The sequence below is a fragment of the Crassostrea angulata genome, chromosome 1 (genome assembly GCF_025612915.1).
Source record: "Crassostrea angulata isolate pt1a10 chromosome 1, ASM2561291v2, whole genome shotgun sequence".
Lineage (NCBI taxonomy): Eukaryota > Metazoa > Mollusca > Bivalvia > Ostreida > Ostreidae > Magallana > Magallana angulata.
The window spans coordinates 49,026,696-49,051,324 of NC_069111.1; the positions used below are offsets into that span (position 1 = coordinate 49,026,696).

Below are 24,629 nucleotides of genomic sequence, written 5' to 3' on the forward strand. Positions count from 1 at the left end.
GATATTTGGAGTAAATAACTGAACCATAAAATGGCCGCATTGTATGAGAGGATTCTTCTTCATCAAAACGATAAATATGAAAACCTGGTAACAAATAATTTTCACTGTTGTCACTTGCTTTTAATCTGCTTTCTGTAACAGCTACAATATCGCCTGACAGAATGTTTTTTTCCGACAATAAGTCACTTATGTGCAAATGCAACGACCTGCTGTTGTGATATATAATTTTCAAATCTGAGGTTATGTTTTCAAGAATAGGCAGGCAGGTCCACAATGCTGCATGATTTCTCATACGTTCCATTTCACAAACAACATTTCCTGAAACTCCTATTTTTTCTTCATTTAGAGACAAAATGTGCAAATCTTGCAGTTTTCGGACTCTACTTAGACCGACATAATGAATGTGATCTAATTTCCTTTTTCCTAAATCTAGCACAACATTATTTAATGTAGAACCCTGTGCTTTATGTATTGTTTTTGCACATGCTAGTCGCAGTGGAAACTGTCTTCTTGTGACATGACAGGATTTGTGTCTCCCGACTGTGAACTTTTTAGTCACTTCAAGAATGGGTGTCCAATCTTTAGAGATATCTTCAGAATACAGATTAGGTACAGTATTTTTGTCGTGCAGAAAATCCTATTACTGGGTCATCAAATAATACCCATACAATACTGCACCTGTTTGAACCTATTACTCTGTAATCTAATTTCTTCACTATGCATGGACTTCCATTTGTTAACCCATCTTGGACATTGATATTGATGCAAACCTCAGCAGGTAAATCGGTCACCAATTGCAATTTCTTAAATAGTCCCATGGTTTTAGATGGATCATCAGATACTTGAAGGAGTATTGCATTTTTTATTTCAGAGGACGCATCTCCAGTAACAGCATCAAGTGCCGTCACAATACATTTGTCATTTGAATCTGGTTTTTCATATGCTTGACTATTATGAAAATTTACCTTGATATTGGTTGTAAACAAGTGTGGAATTGAATTTAAATTTTGGATTTCTTCTGTGCAGATTCTCGTTCTCAGCACGTTTATATCATTGTCATTGTGCTTTCCTTCTCTTAGTCTATTTAGTAATTCAGCAAAGTTTTTATCTTCTTTTTGCCTCATAATTTCTGTTAATTCAAAGACTCGAAACAAATCAGTCCATAAATTTGTTGCTAATGGTCCATAACCTTCAGTGAGATTTTCAAATATCCAGCCATCAAATACAGGTTTAAGCTGGAATAAATCACCAATAGCTATGATGCTAATACCTCCAAATGGAACACCTTTTGCAAAAATCTCTTGCAGCCTTAAATTAATGTAATTGAACATTTTATTTCCTACCATCGAAACTTCATCAATAAAGACAATTTTCAAGCTGCGAAACTTAACTCTCATATTGTCAAGTTGCTGTACATCAAGAGGTTTGTACTTCAAATTTTGGTTTGCTGGAATGCAGAAAAGAGAATGTATAGTTTGCCCTCCTATGTTGTATGCAGCTTTACCTGTTGGTGCACATAACACCGCCTTAACCTCATCACATTTCTCTGCTACACGTTTGGCATAATAACGAACAATTGCCTGAAATAGGCAGGTTGTTAACAAACTTTTTCCCACACCAGCACCACCTGTTAAGAAGCAATGAATTGGTAGATCATTTGTTTTAATCTTATGATTACAGAAGTATGTGGTAAAAAAATATTTTCTGATTTTGATTTAAACTTCTTGCAAGGAGTTTATATTCCTTATCACTCAGCATGTTTACTGATATATCATCAGTCTCCACTTGTTTTCTGGCTATGCCTAAATCAAAACCTAAGTCATACTCCATCTGTGCAAATTTTGGGTTAAAACAACCATGATCTAAGCACAAGTTTTCATCTTCTTGAAAGTCAATTTCTTCATTATGTTGTACTTCTGCAGCAACAATATGATCAACATCACTCAATAAATCATTCATATTGTTTTCAACAACGTCAACTATACCCCTGTCTGCTTCATAAGGCAATTTGTTTTTCTTTATTTTTTCCTGTTGCTGATTAAAATGTGATTCAAAAGAGGTATGATTTCCAATTAGATCATTTTCTTCATTTCTCCATGGATAAAACAACATGAGTTGTTCTCGGAAATAGTTTTCTGAATCTTGTTCGTTGTTGTATCGAACATATCTGATAACTTTTTGAGTTTTCCTTAGTTTCAAAATAGAACCATCTTTCATATGGTATTCTTTTTGACTATTTGAATTGTCTTCATCACTAATTGACACATCACTATTGTCTTCATTCATTTCCTCATATTCATCCTCTGGTAACAACTCTTCAATATTGTTCTGTTTTTTGTCTTTAGGAGGTGGCACAACATCAAATTTCGACACAAAATCAGCTAAGCAATAGTTCTGCAGAACACCTGGCCTTCTTTTATAACGTTTTATCCAGTTGTCTGACTCAATATTTGTTGAATTTTCTGGCATATCTTAAGGAACTTCAAGAGACTTCAATAAAAATGTGCGATTTTCTGGATCACATGTATTTATAAATACAACATTTCTACTACTTGATCGTAATGGCATTTGCAAAAGCAAATATGCTGCCTCTTGAGCACATATTTCTACATGTGTGAGGAATTTGTTTCCAATTTGTCTTATTTGCTGCTTTAAAGATAAATTTCCCTTCCTTGCCTCTTCACAAGCATCATGAAGTAAATTAGACATTCCTCTCTGGGACTTCGAAATATACGACACAATATATGCTGCACAAGCATATGCATCAAGAATGAACTGCACATCTATGTTAGCTTCCCATGACCTCAACAATATCTGATTGTATGGGTTTATTCTTATTTCTGCAATGCTGCCACGCAAAAATACCTTCGGAGACTTTAAAGAAGACCGTATTGCCAAAATGTAATCTTCCTTTGTCAAATTTATCATTGTCAAAAATTCATCAAAACTAATTGCATTGCACAATTTAGAATCATTGAGCAGTTCACATACTTTCCTGTAATTTTGATGTACATCTGCATTCTGTTCAAATTTGTCCTCCTCCAATGGTTCTAAAATGATGGTTTCTGGCATTAAAGGCAAAGGAAAATTAAAACGACAAATATTCTTTCCTGCTTTCTTGCATGTTCTAGCATGCCTGTGTGTTTGATAATTGACAAGTTCCGCAATATTTTCATTTTTGAAACAAGTGGAATGCTCATCAATAAAGTTTTGAATCTCTTCATTAGTTGACTTTCCATACACAGGTGCATTTTCTATCCAAAGAAGCAAATGGATGTGTGGAGATCCCCTTTGCTGAAACTCAACACGAAAGAAATGGTCAACAATTTTTCCTAAAGGACTGCAGTCACCTTTCAAAATTTTGGACATAAATATCTGAAACCTATGGCTAAAATATCTCGAACAAGTTGCTGGATCTCTTTTAATGAGTTCACATTTCTCGATCCAAGTCAATTCATCAACATCTGACTCAGTTAGTTCTGCATTGCTCAAACTTTTGCTCAATATCTGAATCAAATTTTTCCATTTTGTTTCTGCAGCTGAGAAAGAACAAAACCATGTTGGAATACCAAGCTGTCTTATCATTGCAAAAACATCTCTTTTTGCACTTTCCCAATATGCTGGTGATCCTCTTAATGTTCTCAAGACTCTATACCCTTCATTTAATTTAACAATGTTATCAAACGAAGTAGGATTCAAAACATGACCAGCTGTTATTTTTTTGCCTTCGCTTTTGCACTTTCGCATTGCAAGTGTCACTTTGTCCTGAATTTGCTTTATCTGTAATTTTTTTAACTTGAAAAAAAGGTTTGGCATTGAACATGCTGCTCGGCGATCTTGGGATCTTAACTCCCATTTGCAAATTGAACTGTAAGTAACTGGCACCGTACGATTTTTGTTAGACATTCTTCTCTGACCACAGTATATAGTTGGAAATGCTAAATATTCTGCATCTGGATCTTGATACAACCCAAGAGGTGTTTGGTTTTCACATGGTGCAAATGACATTGTCTTATTTAATGATCTTACATCTGCAGGATGCAGCAACGTGTCTGTATTTCCAGTAAGTCTACTTTCAAAATTTGGATCTTCTGTCCATTCATCAACATCATCTTCATCTTGCAAAGAACTGGTCTCATTTTCCAATTCATTTGTATAAGATGTGTTCTCACAACTCGTAGCATTTTCACCTAATTTTTGCTCAGTAGCATAAAACTCTCTCTGTTCTTGTAAAATGTCCCAGTTTTCTCTTATTGATATCCCTTCATTTCGAAACAATTCACTGTTTTCTAAAAGCCACTTGAGTGCATTCATACATTTGTTTGGTCGTATAGCCTCATACAAAACATGGTGCTTATAACTCAACTTTCTTTTTAATTTCACTTGAATTGTTTCAGTTTCAGCTAACGTCCGTGGTAAAGATTTGACAGTAGTGTTGACATCTGAAGGAACATTAACAACATTCCCACGTAAACTCTTTTGTCCTCCTCTTGGTTTTTCCATCAACTGCATAAATGGAATTCTTGGACTAATGAGACGCTCTTCCATTTCAGTAATATTTAATTCGGGAGGTTTCGGGGGAAATTCTAATCCATTCACAACTGCTAAAGCTGGTATTTTACCAAGTTTTAAGTACTTCTTACAAGTATGACAAATCCATTCTGTATCTTTTGCACTTTTGATACCTTGCAAACATGTGTGTGCTATATCTAATGTATACAGAAACTGAGCCTTAGAAACACCATCCCTAAACCAAGTTTGTGTACAGCAAGAGCAAACAAATAATGGACCTTCCTTTACTAATTGTTTAAAATTCATTACTGCAATTTCCTCAGTTTGTTCAAGTCCTTCCCTTAAAGGGGTCACATTAGAACAACTCGAAACATCATATTCAATCTGGCAATCTGAATTGCTACTTATTTCCCCAACTTCTGGTAAATTTAAACTATCAACATAGTTTTCAATAACAACATTTTGGGTTCCTCTCTTATTCCAAACATCATTATCCATTTTTTCAGTTTTCCCTTTTTTTCTTAATGAATGATCTTGACATTTAGGATTTCTATTCTCATTATGTTCTGACCAACATCGTTTCCTCGACTGTGTTCTATTTACTCCTAATGACAAGTCACTTTCACTGCAAATGCGTGTTACAGGTTTTCTTGGTTTGTTGGAAAGAGTCTTAAAACAGAAGGCATTGATTTCATACTGCACATTATCCAAACTAATGCAAGACAAAGACATACACAGATGTCGTAGAAAATTGCAAAGAGATTGAAAACAGTTGTGTATTGTCATAGTACACTTTCCATCAGGGTCGCAAAGCCCATCATTTCCTCTATTATGAGCATCAAACACAAAAAATCTGTCACCTCTTTGTTTCAAAGCTATTGCTGCTGAATGAAAAATCAGAATACAAGCATCATATTTTGCAAATGACATATTCAAACTGTTTTCTAATGAAAAACCAACCTCTTCTCCCACAGTTTGTGCCATGTTGCCAAAATAACTCTGTCTGACAAATGATGAAATATATTTATTTCTAAATTCAATGTGATTTGGTAGTTCAGAAGCTAATAAAAATGAGTTTGATTTAATGATTAAATGATACAAAACATCTCCAGTCTCCAAAACTGAATGTAGATCATGTTTTGTGAAAGATGCGTTTTCGTAAAAATGACAAAATAATAGAAACATAAAACTGTTTGTCACACATTGTTTTCCCCTTGAACTGATTGGGAAGATTTCCGCACATTGAGAATGATCTGCTTGTACAGTTAGTTGTTGTCTTTCCACACTTAAATTTTGTTGTTCGGCCATATTTTAAGAACTGAAATATCAAGTTATCTAAATACTCTGGCTTGAAACTATAATTAATTAAACATATTTTTTTGGACACTCATTGTAGCTCATAATATATGTATTTCTACTTTGAAATTCTAAATCAACTAAACTTTTGAAGTCTACGAGTATCAATTAAAACAGCTTCTTTCAGTTAGTATTTTACGTTCAATACAATGAAAGTGCATACATGTATTAATTAGTTTTGATTGTCAAATTGTCGCACTAGAGATGTGTTATGCATGAAATACATAAAGTAGTGTCTCTTCTACTAAGATTCTCAATCTAACTCTCACACAACTTTATCAAATCCAAATGCTATTGTATATGTACTGTCTGTACACAAAAATCTTGTTTTTGTTCAAATGATAACCTTCTGAAGTTCTAATTTCAATCAATATATGTATTCAGTTCTTTATATGCTCATAAATCTTCATTCATATTCGTTCCAATTCACATTTTGCTTGAAGTAAGTTGCTCATATTGTTCTCAAATTATGATAATGTCAGCAAGTTTCTCATTCTGTACTTATATTCTGAAGTTAGTGCCAGTTTGTGCTCAAAGGAAGTCTCAAAATGATCTCATTTTTCTCTATGAAGTTTCTCATTTTGTTCTCAAATTCTCATGTTTGTCTCAATCAAAGTTTCTCATTTTGTTTTCAAATTGATAAGTTGATGTCAATTTTCTCAATAAGTTCTCATATTGTTCTCAAAATCTCAAGTTTACCAACATATATATATACATTGAACAATTGTTCAAAAAGTTCTGATTTTCTTCTCAAGAATCAAGATAGTCTTAATTTTAATAATCAATTACAAAACATTTTAGCACCAATAATTTTTTTCAATAAATTTTTATGATTTATTTATTTGAAATTAATGATATACACGTAATATCAAATGAAAAGTTAATGAAGTTTCCAAAACAAATTACAGAGTATACTATGGCGAACGAACCCGATACCAATATGGTCGACAGATAGCGTGAGTAAGCTTGTACGCCCTAGATGATGATCAACTCATGACTATCAACAACAACGAAAATATAAAATCATGAATAAACAAATCGAATCTTTTATAATAGCTGGTCTGTCCACACGTCGATCTCTTTACATATACTAGGCTTTATCAAAATAGACAAGAAATCTATTCAGAGAAAAAAATCCAATATGGCCGATTGATAGTAAAAAAAACATCAGTAGTCTGAATCCTACTCTACATGACTATCAGACGAGGATAATAAACAATAGATACCTATATATATATTCAAAAGAAAACAAATTATTCACCTCTGATTCGCTTCTCTTTCTCCACGTGGCTTTGTTTATGTTGTTGTTTTCTGACCTCTGGGCTGACTTCTTCTTTGTGAAAATGTCGAATGTCAGGATATATTCTTACGCATTATTTTCATTTATTAGGAAATGTAAGATGCAAAGATATTTTATACCTTCTTATCAATATTTATAACAATAACTGTTTGAGATATCTGAAAACAAATATAGACTTGTAAATTCAACAAAAACACTACGATATACTTTGAACTACTTTTCTACGCGCAATATTTATAAGGATGTAATACAGCTCTGGTTGAATACCTAACCCGACTCGCTTAGCATCGTTAACTTCATGAATATTCATAAGCATTTACTTTCAAGTCTTTTTGTGCAAACCTTTACCATTTATCAAATAACTTAGAAATTTTGTTTACTTTCAGGTTATGAAAGTTGTATAGTATTATATCTCTACCATTCTGATATATCAACTTCTGCGTAAACTTGATTATCACCTCCGCACATTTCTGCCGCTAGGGGTGCCATCATGCATACAAATGAGCTACTCGAGCGACGATATTATACGGTGGCATATATGCCACCGTCTAAAAATTGCAAAAAACTAACATTGTATTTTTCTCAGCACTGTTAATCTATTATATTTTCAAATATTACAGATTCTTTGTAAATACAGTGTACGTGCAAGTTTAATTTACAAACCTAATAAATCTACTTACCGGTACATATTTTTTTTTCAAAAAACTATCATTGTATTTTTCTGAGCACTGTTAACACTCCAGATATATCTTTTGTTGACCGTTGATAATAGAAATTTCTCGCGTTACGATTGTATAGCGAGAAATAGTTGTCCTAAAATATAAAATTAAAACGTATTTTTGTGTGCATAGAAACGGAAGTTACGTTTCGTAAAGTTATTAGCATTTATATACTTAGTGACAGCCAACGAAATAAGAGAGTCGAAAATGACGTCTTTGAGTAGTTTTCTGAAAGTTCTGGTGGTCAGTTTCTAGCGCACGCTCTAACCGAGCATGTCAAGTTTATTTTAAAGTTTAATGTTTAATAATAAATTAGGTTTGTGAGAATGAATCCGCCATTTATTTTTGTTTACCTCGCAATTAATGCTGCGGATACAGGTTTCCATAGTTTTTCTACACAAAATATTGTGGAATTTTTATCTATGGTTTTTCCTGGGCGGAGAGGGAAGCATAGTTGTGTTGCGTTTATATAATTTACTAGTATTTTGTATTATTAATAACATGTGCATGGTTACATTAATATTACTCTCTTTACGGTGAAATAAAAATCCTAGCGTCCCACCCCTTGCGCTAAAATGCATCATATTGTTTGTTGTTTTATTTATGTTAGTGAAGTAAAGTGTGGACTCTCTTTTTAGATTGTCAGTTTTACCCAGCATGCTACTTGCACGTCAGGAACAACATATGAGCATGCTGTAATCGAGGCGAGTCAGCTGTTCGGCATTCTTATTGTTGAATGATTATATGTTTTAATTCTTTATTATAGTGCTGACGCAAAAATTTTGCAATACAAACCAAATGAGAAAAATAGAACATGTAATATTTTGTGTTTGTACATTTGCTTCATCCAACTCGCGAGCCTCGCAAATATATACTCCATTTAAACTAGTTGGATAAAGCAAATATAAAATCATAAAATAAAGATATCCTCTATTTATTGCAATAGTATGAGAACCATCTTAGCCAGTTTTCGCCATCATTTAACACAACTTTGAGCTTTTCATTACCAAATACCACAGGACATGATCTTAAAGCTTCATGTTTTAAAATCGAAGTAAGGTCTACTGGTTAATTTGTTTATCCATATCAGGTGAGAAATAATTGAACCAACTTTTCATAAAAAAAATGATGATATTTATTCATATCTTTTTATTTAATAATAATAAAGATTTCTATTAAATCAGTTCTTTACAATCATGCAGGTTATTACTCCAGTCAAAGGCAGATCAAGGTCATGTTTGTCCTTTAGGACAATTTAAACCCGGAAAAACTCATTCTGGTATACTGATTACTCTCCAGAACATTTCCTCCAAATGATACGCCCACCCTGACCAGTACGACATCCCCTTTTGTCAGATTTAGAATGGTCATTGTAGAAGCGACTGCTCTATCATTATGATCCATGGCATCGGCCCAACTAACATCTTTTACCTGACCATTTTTAACAATTTCAATTATGCTGTGAGATTTGTCACGTGCAGTCGTGCTTGTATGAAACACATAAAGCCCGCTTTCAGGAGCTGTAAATTTGCCAGATTTTGCGTCATATGCGTTTCCGTTATTAGTTTCAACGCTATCATAGACAAGTGTCTTATATTTGGAGATAGTGTTAATTGGGACATTTTTCGACATGTATGAAAAAAAGGCAATTCGATGACCTGGAATGTAGAAAAAATCAGAATAATTTCACTGTGATAAAAAAATTAAAACAAACTTTTGAGAATTATATGAATTTTTCTAAACAAATTGTACTGTTCCCAAAAATCTAAGGTCTTAACAACAAAACCAAAAAATCAATAGTTGAGAGAGCAAGAGCATATGTTATAAATGCATAGTGTTTACGAGATTAATAATTTTTCTATAAAGTTATTAGGTAAAAGTATAATTTTAAAAATAATAAATTTTAGAGGTTGTTAGCTTTGTACCTGACTGATTTCCTTTTCGTTGAGAGCAAAGACTGCAAATTGTGTCTTCCATTTCCTTCCGGTCACATGATTCATCGCCATTAGCGACACACAGGCAAAGAACAATTATAAGAATACAGACTGTGTTCATTGTTAGTACATAGTAACATGTATCATGCTAACCAAACGCAACTTAGAGGTATTTTATATGAGTATATATAATCGTTTTGCAAGATGTTGTTATGCTTCATGTCTCATATTTCAATTCAGTAGTCAGAACATAAGCATTTTGTAAATATTAAATCAATTTATAATTATCCAGCTGTTAAGTGTATCGCTTTTGGTTTTCAATGAAAATCGATGAACATAGGCTCTAAATCATATGACTAAGTGGTGTAATTAAGGAATAAAATGTAGCTCCTCGAATATATTTTAAACTGATTGATGATTTATTTTGTACATGCACATAGAAAATGCTGTAATATTCAAACAATGAAAATGGGCCATATTAAAAAGTGAATATAATATAATTTTTTTCTTTTTTTTATCAGAAATTAAGTGTGCAAAAACTTCCAATAAACGGCATCTCTTAATTTTCAGAATTTTTTTTTCTTCAGAATACCAATCAGGCGTATCTTCTTTTTAATATGGTTTATATCTAATTTTACAATTATTTGGAGAGAAAAGAATCAACACAGTTCATCTTTGATTTATAATTGTTCCCTATATATATATAGAAAGCTTTTCCTCTTCGGGAAAATGTAGCCTTAAAACAAATAACCACAACAACAATCCCTATAAATTTTTGGATTATTAATCTTCCTACGGATAATGAATTCCATAGGTTTTATTGTATAATCAAATTGAACGCTTTAAGGTCCCTTGTCAGTGGTTGCTGTTGATTTTAGATCTGAAATTTAAGCTCTATACGTGTTGGGGGGGGGGGGGGGTTTGCGTCATTTATGAATGACAGTGACAACACAGATTTATAGTTAATTTATTAAATTTACCCATCTGCTGGAAATTACAACGCTGAATTCGTTCGCATTGCATATCTAAAGTTAAAGTTGTGGACAAATGTAATGCTTTAAGGTCACTTAAAAGTGCTTACTGTTGATTTTAAATTTTGGAATTAAAGCTATACCCACTTTTTTGCGTCTTTTATGAATGACAGTGACAACACCGATTTTTTGTTTATTTACAAAAATTACCTATCTGCTAAACATAACAATGCTTTATTTGATCGCAATAAAAAGATATGAGAATTCAACTATTAATTCAACTATTAATTTTTATGTACAAAGTAAAGTAATTTTGCTTTTGAATATCAGATTTATTACGTGACATCGATAGCCATCTTTGGACTAATAAACAAAAATGGGTGTAGGGTTATCTATACTACTATATTGAAATAATAGACTCGAATTTTTGGGCTTTAATACCGAGAAATCGGAAGAGAACTGTCATTTGTTTTATATATTTTAAACATTATTGGAACTTGAAGATTACCAATTTGTTTTTATTTTTCTTAATCAAGCTTCGCTAATTAATAATCAACAAAAATTCCTTTAAAAAATCCGGAAATCATATGGATTGTCATATATATTTATTCTGTTTATCAAAGTAAATACGAGAGATAACTCTAACTCTGTGCAGTTAATATGAAAAATCCCAATAGTTCCGAATTTAAACTAGAAGCGAGTGAAAAACGTTGCCGGAGAAAGTGTTGAATTCTTCATTTATATGAATTAAATTTTTAGATGAAAGGTATTTACAGCCTCAAAATGGTTTATTATGAATAATTTGACTGTTATTTTCAATGCAGCTTCATCAATTTTCTCCAAAATCGTTTCGGAGCGATTCTGCAATTTTTTGCTACATTACGGCATGTATGGGGGGCATTTTAACTGTGGTATAGGCCTGTCCCACAGTTAGATTATTCTAAGTAAGCAGAGTGTAGTGAAATTAATAGAATTATTGTAGGCTTAAAGCTTTATAATTTAAATGGCAACAATACGGTGTGTCGATGTATCTATTTCGTAAATGTCCGATATTTTATACAATGTCAACCCGTGCACGCACGGGTCAAAGTCTAGTTATTACTATACAGCATTAATTAATTACTGATTTTTAATATCTTCTTATAAGAAATATACGATCTAATGTACAAGTATGACTAAACATGATCGAAGTCCGGAGTAATGACGGGAACGTACCTAGAGCCTATACACACTCACACTATGCAAGTGCTATATTTACTATTTAAAAACAGGCAAGATAAGCAAAGCATAAGTAAAAATTATTTTATATTTAACAAACAACCGATAATCGTATACACCATTAAGGCAAATATGTAATTTGAATTCTTATAAGGTGTTTTTTTTTTTTAGAATTAGATATTTTCTAATATATATTTACTTCTGTTTAAAACCAGAGTAGAAAATCAAACAATAAAAAATAGGTGTTTAAATAATTATCAACAATTAAAATCTGAAATATACCACAGTAATTAATTGCATGGATTCACTGAAACATGTACCGGTATTATAACTAATGGAGGTCATGGGATGCCATTACTATCATATTCATATTAGCTATGTAGCTATGTAAAATTTAAATCGCACACCATGAGTCTACGACCTCTAGTGTTCCCAGTCTACCATCCAACCAAACACTTATAACTAAGCTTTACGTTGCTGAACTTTGTTGATCAGGTGAGATCCAGTGGTTTTAACGTGATCTAGGCGTATACTTCATATGACGTTTATTTTGCTTTTATCATCATATAAATAACAATTTGAACATTGAATTTACTGTATATGATTTAATCGGTATTTAATATAAATGTTAAGTATCATTAAAAAAATTTAAGAATGTACATATTAAAATACAGAAAGACCGCCATCCTATACATACTAGGACAAGTCTCGCTTTTCCAATTTCAGAAATACCAGTGAATAAATTTTATTTGTTGGAAAGTACACTTTAAAATATTTTCAATCGTCAAGTAAATGTAATGTCTGCATTTCAAATTAAATGCACCGAAATAATGCGTACCAATATTACCCAGGTAATTTAAGATACGCATGAACATGCCTCGAAATGACCTCTTGCTACCTCATATCAGCTTTTTGTTTTGAGTAACTTCAACACATTACCTTAGTTCATTTTAGAAAATGTTTGCTAGAAAGATGATCAAAAGAGATGGAGACAAAACACAAGTGCCAACTATATATGTGTAAGTGAAAATAGTGTGAATCTACAGCTGTCATAAATCTATAATTTTGTTACTTCCATTCCCTTGACAACTGCTGTTGTTCAAAAGCACTTGGTGTTAATAAAATCACAAAGTTTGAGTTGATATAATTCAAAAGTTTGATTTCCAGAAAATCTTTAACACGTTATTGCGAGCTCAGTATTGCAGGAAAAAAATTCAAACTTTCAGTACATATACAACTACTCATTTTTTATCAAACTGTTTTTAAACAGGGAAATAACCAAGATGAGCAAACTAAGCTCTAATGTCATTTTCATTAATCTTTTGTACGGCAGCAAAAAGCTTTAAATCATACTATATCATTTCTTTGTAAACATAATCTAAGTGTTGTATTTTTTTTTATAACAAGTAATCATTTAAATGGCTTTCGTGTATCATTACGTATATAGATAAACAACGAAAACAAAGTTTCTACATTATTTTCACTGTAATATATCTATCGTGAATTATGAAAGTTATTAACATAGGTGAATATACTCTATCTATTGTTTCGTCAACGTTATACATGTATAATTATTTTTATTGGATTCACAGTTTTCACTTAAAAGATAAAGTAAAAGCATAGCTATTTCAATATCTTTATTTCTGTAATTAGAAAAGAAACCCGACAGGTATTTCTTCTTGCAAAAGAGAGTCTACGTTACGATTCCTCTTTAGGACAGTTTAAATCCAGAAAAGCTCATTCTGGTGTATTGATTACTTTCCAGATAATTTCCAGCATATGCTTCTCCCACTCTGATTTGGACAACATCCCCTTTCTTCAAATTTAGAATAGTCATAGTAGAGGCGACTGCCCTATCATCATGACTCATTGAGTCAGCCCATGCTACATCTTTCACCTTGCCATTTTTTACAACCTCTATGGAACTGTGGGATCTGTCGTAAGAAGTCGTAGTTGTATGAAACACGTAAAGTCCGCTCTCCGGAGCCGTGAATTTGCCAGAGTTTACATCGTATCCATGTCCAGCGTTGGTTTCAACCATATCATAGACCAGAGTCTTATGTTTGGTGATGCTTTTGATTGGAATATTCTTGGACATGTATGAAAAAAAGGCAATTTGATGACCTGGAAAGAAGAAAAGTTCCTATTTCCTTGTAAAAAATGAAATCAAAACACACCTTCACAATTATGATAGGAACCTTTGATTTTTACAAAAAGAGTTTTTAAATTAAAAAAGATACCCATTTATATGCTGGGTTTTTAATTAAAAAAATAATAGTATTTAAAAATAATGCTTTAAACAATCTTACTTTTTCAAAAAATCAAAAAACAATTTTATTTACTTATGAAGAAATCAATGAAGGCAATCAATTTCAGCAGTTGTAATTTCTTACCTGACTGACTTTCTTTTCGCTGAGAACAAAGACTGCAAATTGTGTCTTCCATTTCCTTCCGGTCACATGATTCATGGCCATACGCAACCCAAAGAAAGAGAACAACGAAAAGTCCGATGGTGTTCATGGTTAGTTTACAGTTATATGTAGGTTATTCATTTGACGCATCTTGCTGTGCGTTTTAAATACGTAACGATTGCATGATGTGATAACATTTCTAGCATCAGATTTCAAAATAATTTTTTCTCAACTACATTTTGTGAATATTGAATAACATTAATTTTCTAGTTTCAATTACAATTGAAATGAATAAATACAAAAACTTGTGTATGTAAAAACCAAAATAAAAGTACTTCATGAAACGTGCTTTTTTAAAACCATTTATAAACTATTTATAAAGTATTACTTCGTGATTCGAAATGTTTAGTAGTAGTTAAAGTTATTTTAACAAAGCTGTAACACATCCTAGTAATAAAAGTTCATAAAATGAGATTTCTCAAAAATATATTTTTGCTTATACATTTTTTTCTAGAAAAGTGTCATAGATTTAGTTAAAAATCATTAACATCTGCCAAAATATAATGCTGACATTTAAAACCTCTTTTGTTAAAATATTGGCCAAACATTAGAAGAATGAGAATACTTGAAGTAGCAAACTATCGCCTCTAAGCTTTAAATAAGGTAATTATCTGGATGGTCGATTGCATAACTTTTTGCTTGACAGTTCATCAATCTTACATGCATCTTTAAAATATGTATAACTAGATCTTCAACTAGATCGTGTTTTATGATCTCTTAATTTTTGTTGCTGGCTGTCTATTAAATTATCAAAATTAATAAATAATTGTCTTAAGTTTGCTGTGTAAATTATGAATAAGGTTTTGACAAATTCTCAATCAAAAGGAATAACGGATCATGTCACGAGTTGTATGACTTATGTTGTGTGTTAAAAAACATACACATTTATTTTGAAATAATAAAGCACATTTTGCGTTGTATGTAACTAGATCTAAATGTTTACTGTTCAAACTGACTAAGAATAGATAGTTTTCTCAAGTGTAAAATGATTTATTATTTTGTTACAATATTTAAAATAATTACTTTTTTCCAGCAGATCACGCAATATTATGAAATCATCACTGTTCGTGGGGGATCAATGTTCGTGGCTTTCGTGGGTGACCCTTGCCAACGAATTCATATTCTCACGAACCTATACACAATCTTTTGTTTAATATTTATCAAAATTTTACTGATTATCCTATGAACGAAATTACGTCACCACAAACCATTTAAATTTCGGCTTCCGACGAACATTGACCTCCATGAATAAAAATGATTCTACAGTATATGAGAAACATAAATAAAACCAGTGTAATGTATGGTTATAAAATTGATTTTATAATGGGCAATTTTAATACAATATTTCAATATATCTGTTTAAACATTTTCTCATGATCTAAATTATAATAATTATCAATGTGATAAGATACAAAGCGATATGGAAATCAGGTCAAGCAAAATATTTAATTGGGTAATATATCAGGTGGGATGTATACTTGAATATGTACCAGTTTCAAAGACTTTTGTCTAACAGTTACCACAAATCCCAGATAAAATGAAAAAAAATGTGATATTTCGTATAAAAACAAACATTTTTCTATTTGGTATTGCCTAGCAATGTTTACATACACTTGCTTTAATTTCTTGAAGGACTAGTTTTAAATACTATCACGTGATCATGGTAAACTATTGAATCGTATCTCAGTTTGATAATTCTACTCTGAAATATATCTATGTTTATCGAGAGTGGGAGGAAGAAAATATATACAAGGCAATAGTTTACATCCACGTGTTAAATCAATTTTAAGCTTATTATTCGCAGTACATGTAGAGTATAAACGTTTTTTTCTGACCTTGCCTTACATGCTCGATTTTAAGTTGCTTTTGGATGTATAAAACATTTTACATAATTCTTTTCATCCACAATTATTAGATCATTAACATATCATCTTTGCCAGAACAGCAGACATGTTCACGATGCTAGCTTAGGACTATGGTGCGTCCAAAGTACGTCTCAGGATACGTCTTAATCATATGTTTGTTTCTCGAAGTCCTCCCAAGTCAGAAATCGCCATCACTTTGCCCTAACTTAACGACATCATTTGCCTTGTCCTAAGACCATCCTAAGGTTCTAAAATCACAATTTTGGTGGATTATCGGGATTGTGAAGCTTTATATTACGACCAGTGTAATAAGACAATCTTTTCTACAATTCAATCGTTTCCAACAAACCTCAAATTCCTAATCCGGGAGGAGGCATAGTCATTTGTTCCATCATGTAAGTTTATTTAAACATGATTTTGTGGAGAGGGACTCCGAACTCTCCCTCCTCCCCTTTTCCGGTGCTGCAAATGCATATGCCTGCAGGTGGGAGCCGACAAATGAAACAAATTTATTTCATAGGCGTCGGAACCGGGGGGGGGGGGGGCTAGGAGGGGGGCTGAGCCCCCCCCCCCCCCTCCCTCACATTTATGCAAAGTTAGACCTAACCATTAGGCACATAGCATCAACATAGCATCAGAGAGGGTTCAGCCTCCCCCCCCCCTACTTTTTGTCGCAGCAAACAGAATTGTTCCTAAATTTACCTTGAACAGATTGAAATATTGAGAAGTTGGAGTCATAGGTATAATTGCCCCCCCCCCCCCCCCCCCCCCCCCGGATTAGGATTTTCATGATTTTGGGATTTAGTTTTTATTTTTTTGCTTGTTAAGATTTCTGACCATCAGTCTAATTAGTCTAGCTTCCCCCCCCCCCCCCACTTTCAATTTGCTTTCGACGCCAGTGTAGTTTTGTCCGCAAATACTGTCTGTGGCGAAAAAAATGCTTAATATCTACTATTGCTGTTTAAATAATTATTTCCTGGTATGCCAAAAGTTGTCCTGATGCTTACTTCCTTTACACAAAATAGCAGTTATTTGGTTTTCGATGGATTTTTTGTTTAACTAAATTGTTATTGGTCACATATATATTTAAGAAAATGTGTATTTTTAAAAAATGTTCACAAGTCAATATTACTGTTTTTTAAGCTTATCGTATTACCGACACTTATAATTTTCTCTGGCTAATTTTTAATGATTTACCCCTGAGCAAGTCTCTCAAAATCTTTCTATCAACTGATGTGAAAAATAAAAACAATTTAAGTCAGCGAGGATACCGTTACTTTTGTTACCGAGCCGAGCTACAGCTGAAGACGTGTTATAAGTTGAACTAGGATGTTCTTATTTTTTTTTATACTTCATCTCTTAGAAACATGCATAGGTCATTTCTTAATAAAGTTTCGTGAACATGCCTGCAAGTTCTTAATAACAAGAAAAAACAGGTTTTTTTAAAATATATTTACAGCAATTGCATTTATTAATAAGAGCTTTAAACTATATTTTACTGAAATCTTTATGATGATAATATTTTTAATCAAATGTTATCGTATAATTAGGAAGGTGCTTCTGAATTATAGCTTTTATCATTTATCACGTATGCATTATATCAATGCATGGTACAATTGCAATTACTTTTAAAAATACTTACCTCTTATTAAAAAACCAAAGAATTTTTTTGCAAAACAAAAAATACCTATTTGATTTTTTCTTCTTTCCTTACTGAAAACTTCATGTTCATGTATTCTTTATGCGTTTCTTCAATATCAAGCAATTTAACTATTGTTTATAACTTTCGATTAAATTTGAATCACAGTAGAACAAATAAAGTATGAAAAAAGGTTGTTACAACAGTTATCAAACACTCTCAAATCTACAAAGGAATTTGCACGGAATATACCACAGTAGTCAAAAGTGCACGGAATCACTGACATGTCATAATTGTTTATTGTACTGGAGAGCATGGGATGTGTAATTGACAGGGGCTCCCCACTGTTCCATTTCCATGAACCTGATAATCTGCGAAGTCCAACAGACACCTTCAAGTTCATCCCGTCTGTAACATAATTAAAGATAAGTGTATTGACAACGTGATACTTACGTGAAAAAATACAACTAAGTTAAATTGTAATAGTACTGATACAAATTCGTATCCATTAAGGGTTTAGTAACATTTGTTAAAATTGTTTTGCCGATTACATCGAAAGTTCCTGTTCTCTAAACAGATCTACTCACAAGTGTAAATTAGATAATATGCTAAAGCATCAATCTTTTGGTTGGTATCCAGTGAGACTAGTTCTCCGCCCTCTTGATCACACACTGAAGTTGCGTATGAGAATGTTAGACCTATTGTTGTAAACATCTTTAGACATATACCTGCTTCTCTGAATAAGACAAAGTCGGGATTGCGGCAACCTGTAAGGAAAGCTAATCATTGCAGAGAAAATTTACAAAACCCGCTAACGCAGGTTATGTGTTTTTTCCAGCAATGTCGTACCTTCATATCACGCGTGAATTATTAAAGAAAGCATTTTATTGTTTAAATATTCTGAGTGTTTTTATTTTAAGAGGTTGGGTAGTCGACAAGTTACACAATGTGTTACAATTTCATATTCAATAATTGACTCTAAACTACTATAGTAAAGATAAATCCAAATATCTAAGTAAACATTTTCTTTCATCCTTATACAGAGATTGATACAGACTAAAATTACCACAACCATTTAGAATCCTTTAAGAGTTACAGTCATATGTTGTTTCAATTATACATCATTAGAATCAAATTTTGAAAAAAAAAACTTATCTTATCCGTGCTAATAAAGGCATTAACCCCGCATTATTTGCTTATCTTTTTTTATATAATCAGTTAAATTCATCTGGATTGTATATTTTGTGCACATAAGCAGAGGATAGATTCTTGTCTGCAGACCGTTAAAATTCAAGAGCTTCCGGGGACTTCGCCTCTTAAGTCCAACCCCGCACCTTTTAGGTGCCTAATAAAGGCGGCTCCAGACCCCTTACCTTTTTTGAAGTGCACATCAAAACGTTCTAGCTACGCCCATGGGCGACTCGATCTGCATGTGAATTTTACAATTCGAGGTCGATTAGCGTATTTGAAAGTCAGCGGAAAGTAAAGCGTCAACATCAATAGTACATATTGTCATAAATATTGAGGTGCATGCAATAAAATTGATGTTTCTAAAGACTGAGAAAGTAACAAAGTATAATAAGGTTAATCACAGAGCAGTCCGAAATAGAACACGTTTGTGCCGTAAATTTCAACTTTTGTGTACATGCACACTTGTAGAAATGTGTCATTGATCGGTTGAAGTTGAATAAAATGCAAATTATGTAATATTTATTGTCAGTATCTGTTGTGAATTCTTTGGCATAAGCTACAAAAAAATAAAGACTGCCTCAACGTAAAAATGATGCGTTATAAAAGATTGAATTTATTGATGAAGCATTGTGCTGAAAATGTTATTGGGAACCTGTTTAAACAGTGCGATTTTACAATTGTTTACCCCATTAAAAACAAGAAGCAATTATTGTGAGAACTTTTTTTCAGTTGCTGCAGCGATTTAGTTTTCGCAGTCCTGATACAGAGTTAAATAACCAAGGTACAGATAAGAGTAGGCGGGTACTAAAACGGCCGTTGAAAGTGCTTGTTTCATAAACTGCAACTCACGATCACAATAGTGTCGTCACTCAACGCATCTATCCATCGATCACAGTGTGTACACCCATGTTGATTTGTGATAATATTCCGAGTACGGGAAATTTTTTGACAACGTAAATTCAGTTAAATGATATTCGACAGTTCATTGTAATGACTCGTTCGTCTCTAAGTTAGCAGACATGGATAATGACGGCAATTATGTAATAATATTTATTATAAGTCAAATGTAGCCAATGGTCTACTCTGCATGTATCAATTGAGCGCGGAGTTAGAGTTTACAAATCGTCAATTATATAACCTGTTTTCCCTTCTCTTTCCCTTCTCTTTTCAAAATATATGTATATGTGTTTGTTTGCTCGTGCTTTAATGTATAATTTAATGACTTGATAAACTTAAAATTCGTTTGGGTATATAAATCAAGACAATGAAGTTCTTCATATATTTCGAATGATTAATCATATGATATCTTCAGAACAATTACCACAAATCTCTACCAGTTTTGATTGAAGACTAACCACTTCTGATATTTTATTGGGAGCTAGCACATAGAGGGCTCTTAATATTAAAAAATCAATATATCCATAAATTAAGCATCGGACAATGTTATCAGTAATAACCGAAGTCTACCAAACCTTAGTTTTCAATCATTAAAACTTGTAAAACTCGACGACTTTTTTCAATAAATATGAAAACATTTTTTAAGTACATGAGTTACATAGCTGTCTGTAAACCTCTGTGGAATTAAATCAAGCTTCAGCTTATTTTGAAAATAACGTCTCCTAAAAGCACTAGCGAGTTGACACTCTTGTATAAAACTTTGGACAAATACTGTTAAGTCTCTCTCTGCAAAAACGAACCGAATATTTCAAAAAAATTATTCTGATATTTGATGAACTTACCCTTTATCTCAAATACTTCTACATCTGATTCGATACTAACGGGTGTATTATTAAGCAATGGATATTTGTAGAGAAAGCAGCTTCCGTCATTGGGTTTGTAGAAGGATGTTTGGCAGGTCATGTTGTATCCACACAACAAGGTACACTCTACACGAGATAACTGTCCGTCCACCACAGCCAGATCCGAGCTAGGTATCACATTGCTGTACATACTTTTCTTTGCAAAGTTGTATGTTTTCACTTCGCCCAAAACAGCTTGAAAATATAAAACACTTTGATACACAGTATTGCTTGGTAAAATATGTAGTATATTTTTAGATAAAACTTCTGAAAACATTATTTAAGTCATTCGTGTGCATTCATGTAATTCTATTGTTTTAAATACACCGGCTGAAAAATGAACCTTTTTTAATCTTTCAATTTATTACATTCGTTTTTCATATCATCGATCTTGACAACATTATGAAAACAAACAGAACGATGCTAAAATGATTTTTAAATATAATTTAAAAATATGATAAAAATACCAACTTTCTCCTTAAATTTTTATCAAAATTGTTTTATAAATCATAATATATAAGTAAATTCATTTATGATGAAAAAAACATGAGTTTGATTTTTTAGCTTTTGAGTTATACATTAATGAACCATACAATAGTAATTACCCCTCTGGCCAAATAACCAAAAATATATCACAGGTATAACCATATCTCTGGTACCAAATGATTACCCAATGTGCTCCTGTTCAGGATTAGTTTAAACCATTGATCGAACTACCGCTGTAAAATATTAACTTTGATTTAGTTTTACGTCTCAGTTAACTGCAATAATCGATTTCTAAACCAAATGGATGGGCAATCGACCGTGTTGCTTCATGATCGAGATATATAATAGAAATATTAATATTTTATGCCCTACTATTTGAACTGAGTTTCCAACTTTTGCAACAACTGATGAGTTTTATTTTAGAACGTTTCGATTTAAAACAAACAATATTTTGGCATTTTGATTATCAAATGAAATGTTATTTCATGGTCGGTATTTGAGGGATTTTTGGTGGTTAAAGGGAGATGGGTTAAGTTCAGCAAGGTTATAAAACAAGTATAAAGCAAGTGTTTCATGTACGAACGTCTAAATTCAGCATTAGACTATTTCCGTTTTCATATTTCATTTTGTAAGCACATCCTATACCAATGAGCCAGTTTGACAAAATTACAACTAAGATTTATTTTTTTCAAATTTCATACCTTATTTGTTACTCATCCGTGCAATATCTTCAGATTTTCATTAAATCTTTCGTTACTCGGTGTCTGAAGATCAAATTGCTTTTTTTTATGTAATCATCGTATTTGACCAAAGTAGGCTCAGTGTTTGATTATGTTTTGACCTCATTTTCTAGGCAAATTTATCATATAATGTAATTGTCGGAATATTTCTGACATTTATAGAAGTACGGCATAAAATTTTATTTCTTGTATAAGTGAACTATCGATCCATATTCTGACTGCAAAATGCAGTATGTTATAGTATGCTATTATACGAAAATGTTGAAGAATAATGATGCTATATATAAATATGAATGTACTCTTTGTATGAAGTATAAATTTACAAACAAATGACTTACGTCTAACTGCATTGGCTTTACTTTAAGAGAGTATTAGATAAATGTTTATTGTCAGTATTATTTTGAAAGAACCATGTTCCCAAAACGGTGGTATCTTATTCCCTAATCCCTCATTTTTTTAGCACCAGAAATGACTTTCAGCGTTTTTATATTTAATCTGTGAAACTACAATGTTAGAGAGTATGGCTATTTCTGAATGTATTCATAACCTTTCTCTTTCCAAGAGAAATGAGCGACTTTTTTTGGTACCAACCCCTCTCTGGATGTACAACAGCAGCAATAAGATTTAACAATACATAGATGGTTTGATTAGTGTTGGGAAGGTATTTCCTTTCACAGCGATAATTTTTATATGTGTCTATTTCAATTTTTATTTGTAGATTCTTTCTTTTTTAAGTAGAATTTATCTTAGCTAATCATAGAGTTGGTTATTTTAACTTGCACACTAAATTTGTACCCTGCTAAATTTGAGGATTGAAAGTGAAAGGACGTTAATTTTTCATATTTTGTGATAAATGCAATACCTTTTCTCTTTATTGTATCAATTTGTGAGTTATTGTATATAATTCAAAACTTATCAAAGAGTTGTTGATTTAAACAGTCACACTAATTTTCCATAAAATAAACGGTTAATAGGGTTTAATCAGGCTAGTTAAATTAGAATTTTTTAAACAAATTCAAACACTAAAAATTGCTCAATATACAGAATAAACGAAGAAAATCAATTAGTTGATTGTAACATTTAAGAATCGAAATAGTTAAATAGCTCGGAAAAAATTGTAAATTGACAATCAAGTTGAAGAGCATTATTCTGACTTTATAACATGCAGTTGATTTATTTTGTTTTGGAATTGAGAGTCGATCCTGAAAATGACAGAATATATGTGAATGGAAACTGAACTGTGATTATTTTAAATACAGTGTGCATTTAACGTATAACTGCTGTGTATTTGTCAAATTTATATTTTCAAAACTAAAGTCTTTACTGAAAATAATTTTTATTGGTATACATGATTATCCGAAATGTATATGAACCAATTCGTTCTGAAATACATTTTTCTTATGTTTGTTAAAGGGGCATAAATACAATATTTACCATCAAAATAAACAGCAATCACTTTTTAAGCTCCTTTTTTAAATACTATAGTACTTGAATATATCGGGAAAGTTATGATTTTAGGCATGCTGCTTGTACATTTTTATGCATTTTCATTTCTTTACAATGCTATAGTACATAATGTAATTTTTTATATCAATCTGGAAAACCGATTTTTCCCGTACTTTAGTTGGTTGTGAAAATGTGTTTGTATGATGATTTTGCATTTTGCGATGAGTTGTTTTGATGAGCAGGATTCAAAAATTCATTTATTTTCTAATCCAACTAACTGTTGTTAGATAAAATATGCTTGCTTTAGTGTAAGTCTTTATCTTTTCTCACGCAAATGTAACATCAATTTATAATCTTTTTAAGTCATTGAATTGATAAATGACAGAATATATGTGAATAGAAACTGAACTGTGATTATTTTAAATACAGTGTGCATTTAACATATAACTGCTGTGTATTTGTCAAATTTATATTTTCAAAACTAATGTCTTTACTGAAAATAATTTTTATTGGTATACATGATTATCCGAAATGTATATGAACCCATTCGTTCTGAAATACATTTTTCTTATGTTTGCTAAAGGGGCATAAATACAATATTTACCATCAAAATAAACAGCAATTACTTTTTAAGCTCCTTTTTTGAATACTATAGTACTTGAATATATCGGAAAAGTTATGATTTTAGGCATGCTGCTTGTACATTTTAATGCATATTCATTTCTTTACAGTGCTATAGTACATAATGTAATTTTTTATATCAATCTGGAAAACCGATTTTTCCCGTACTTTAGTTGGTTGTGAAAATGTGTTTGTATGATGATTTTGCATTTTGCGATGAGTTGTTTTGATGAGCAGGATTCAAAAATTCATTTATTTTCTAATCCAACTAACTGTTGTTAGATAAAATATGCTTGCTTTAGTGTAAGTCTTAATCTTTTCTCACGCAAATGTAACATCAATTTATAATCTTTTTAAGTCA

At 32.0% G+C, this 24,629-nt stretch overlaps 2 protein-coding genes and 1 pseudogene across 2 annotated transcripts; all 3 read right to left on the minus strand.

Moving 5' to 3' along the window:
• Positions 1 to 9,073: 9,073 nt before the first annotated feature.
• LOC128164006 (complement C1q-like protein 4) lies at positions 9,074 to 9,964 on the minus strand. Its single transcript, XM_052827718.1, has 2 exons — positions 9,813 to 9,964; positions 9,074 to 9,545 (listed from the first exon to the last, which is right to left on the minus strand). Exons 1-2 carry the CDS (start codon positions 9,940 to 9,942, stop codon positions 9,133 to 9,135), a joined length of 543 nt encoding a protein of 180 aa, XP_052683678.1. The 5' UTR covers positions 9,943 to 9,964; the 3' UTR covers positions 9,074 to 9,132.
• Positions 9,965 to 13,732: 3,768 nt separating this feature from the next.
• On the minus strand, positions 13,733 to 14,543 carry LOC128162740 (heavy metal-binding protein HIP-like; annotated as a pseudogene).
• Positions 14,544 to 17,246: 2,703 nt separating this feature from the next.
• LOC128163442 (uncharacterized) lies at positions 17,247 to 21,677 on the minus strand. The gene is made up of 4 exons (XM_052827051.1): positions 21,581 to 21,677; positions 20,916 to 21,170; positions 18,573 to 18,752; positions 17,247 to 18,393 (listed from the first exon to the last, which is right to left on the minus strand). Exons 1-4 carry the CDS (start codon positions 21,621 to 21,623, stop codon positions 18,137 to 18,139), a joined length of 735 nt encoding a protein of 244 aa, XP_052683011.1. The 5' UTR covers positions 21,624 to 21,677; the 3' UTR covers positions 17,247 to 18,136.
• Between the last annotated feature and the right edge of the window lie 2,952 nt (positions 21,678 to 24,629).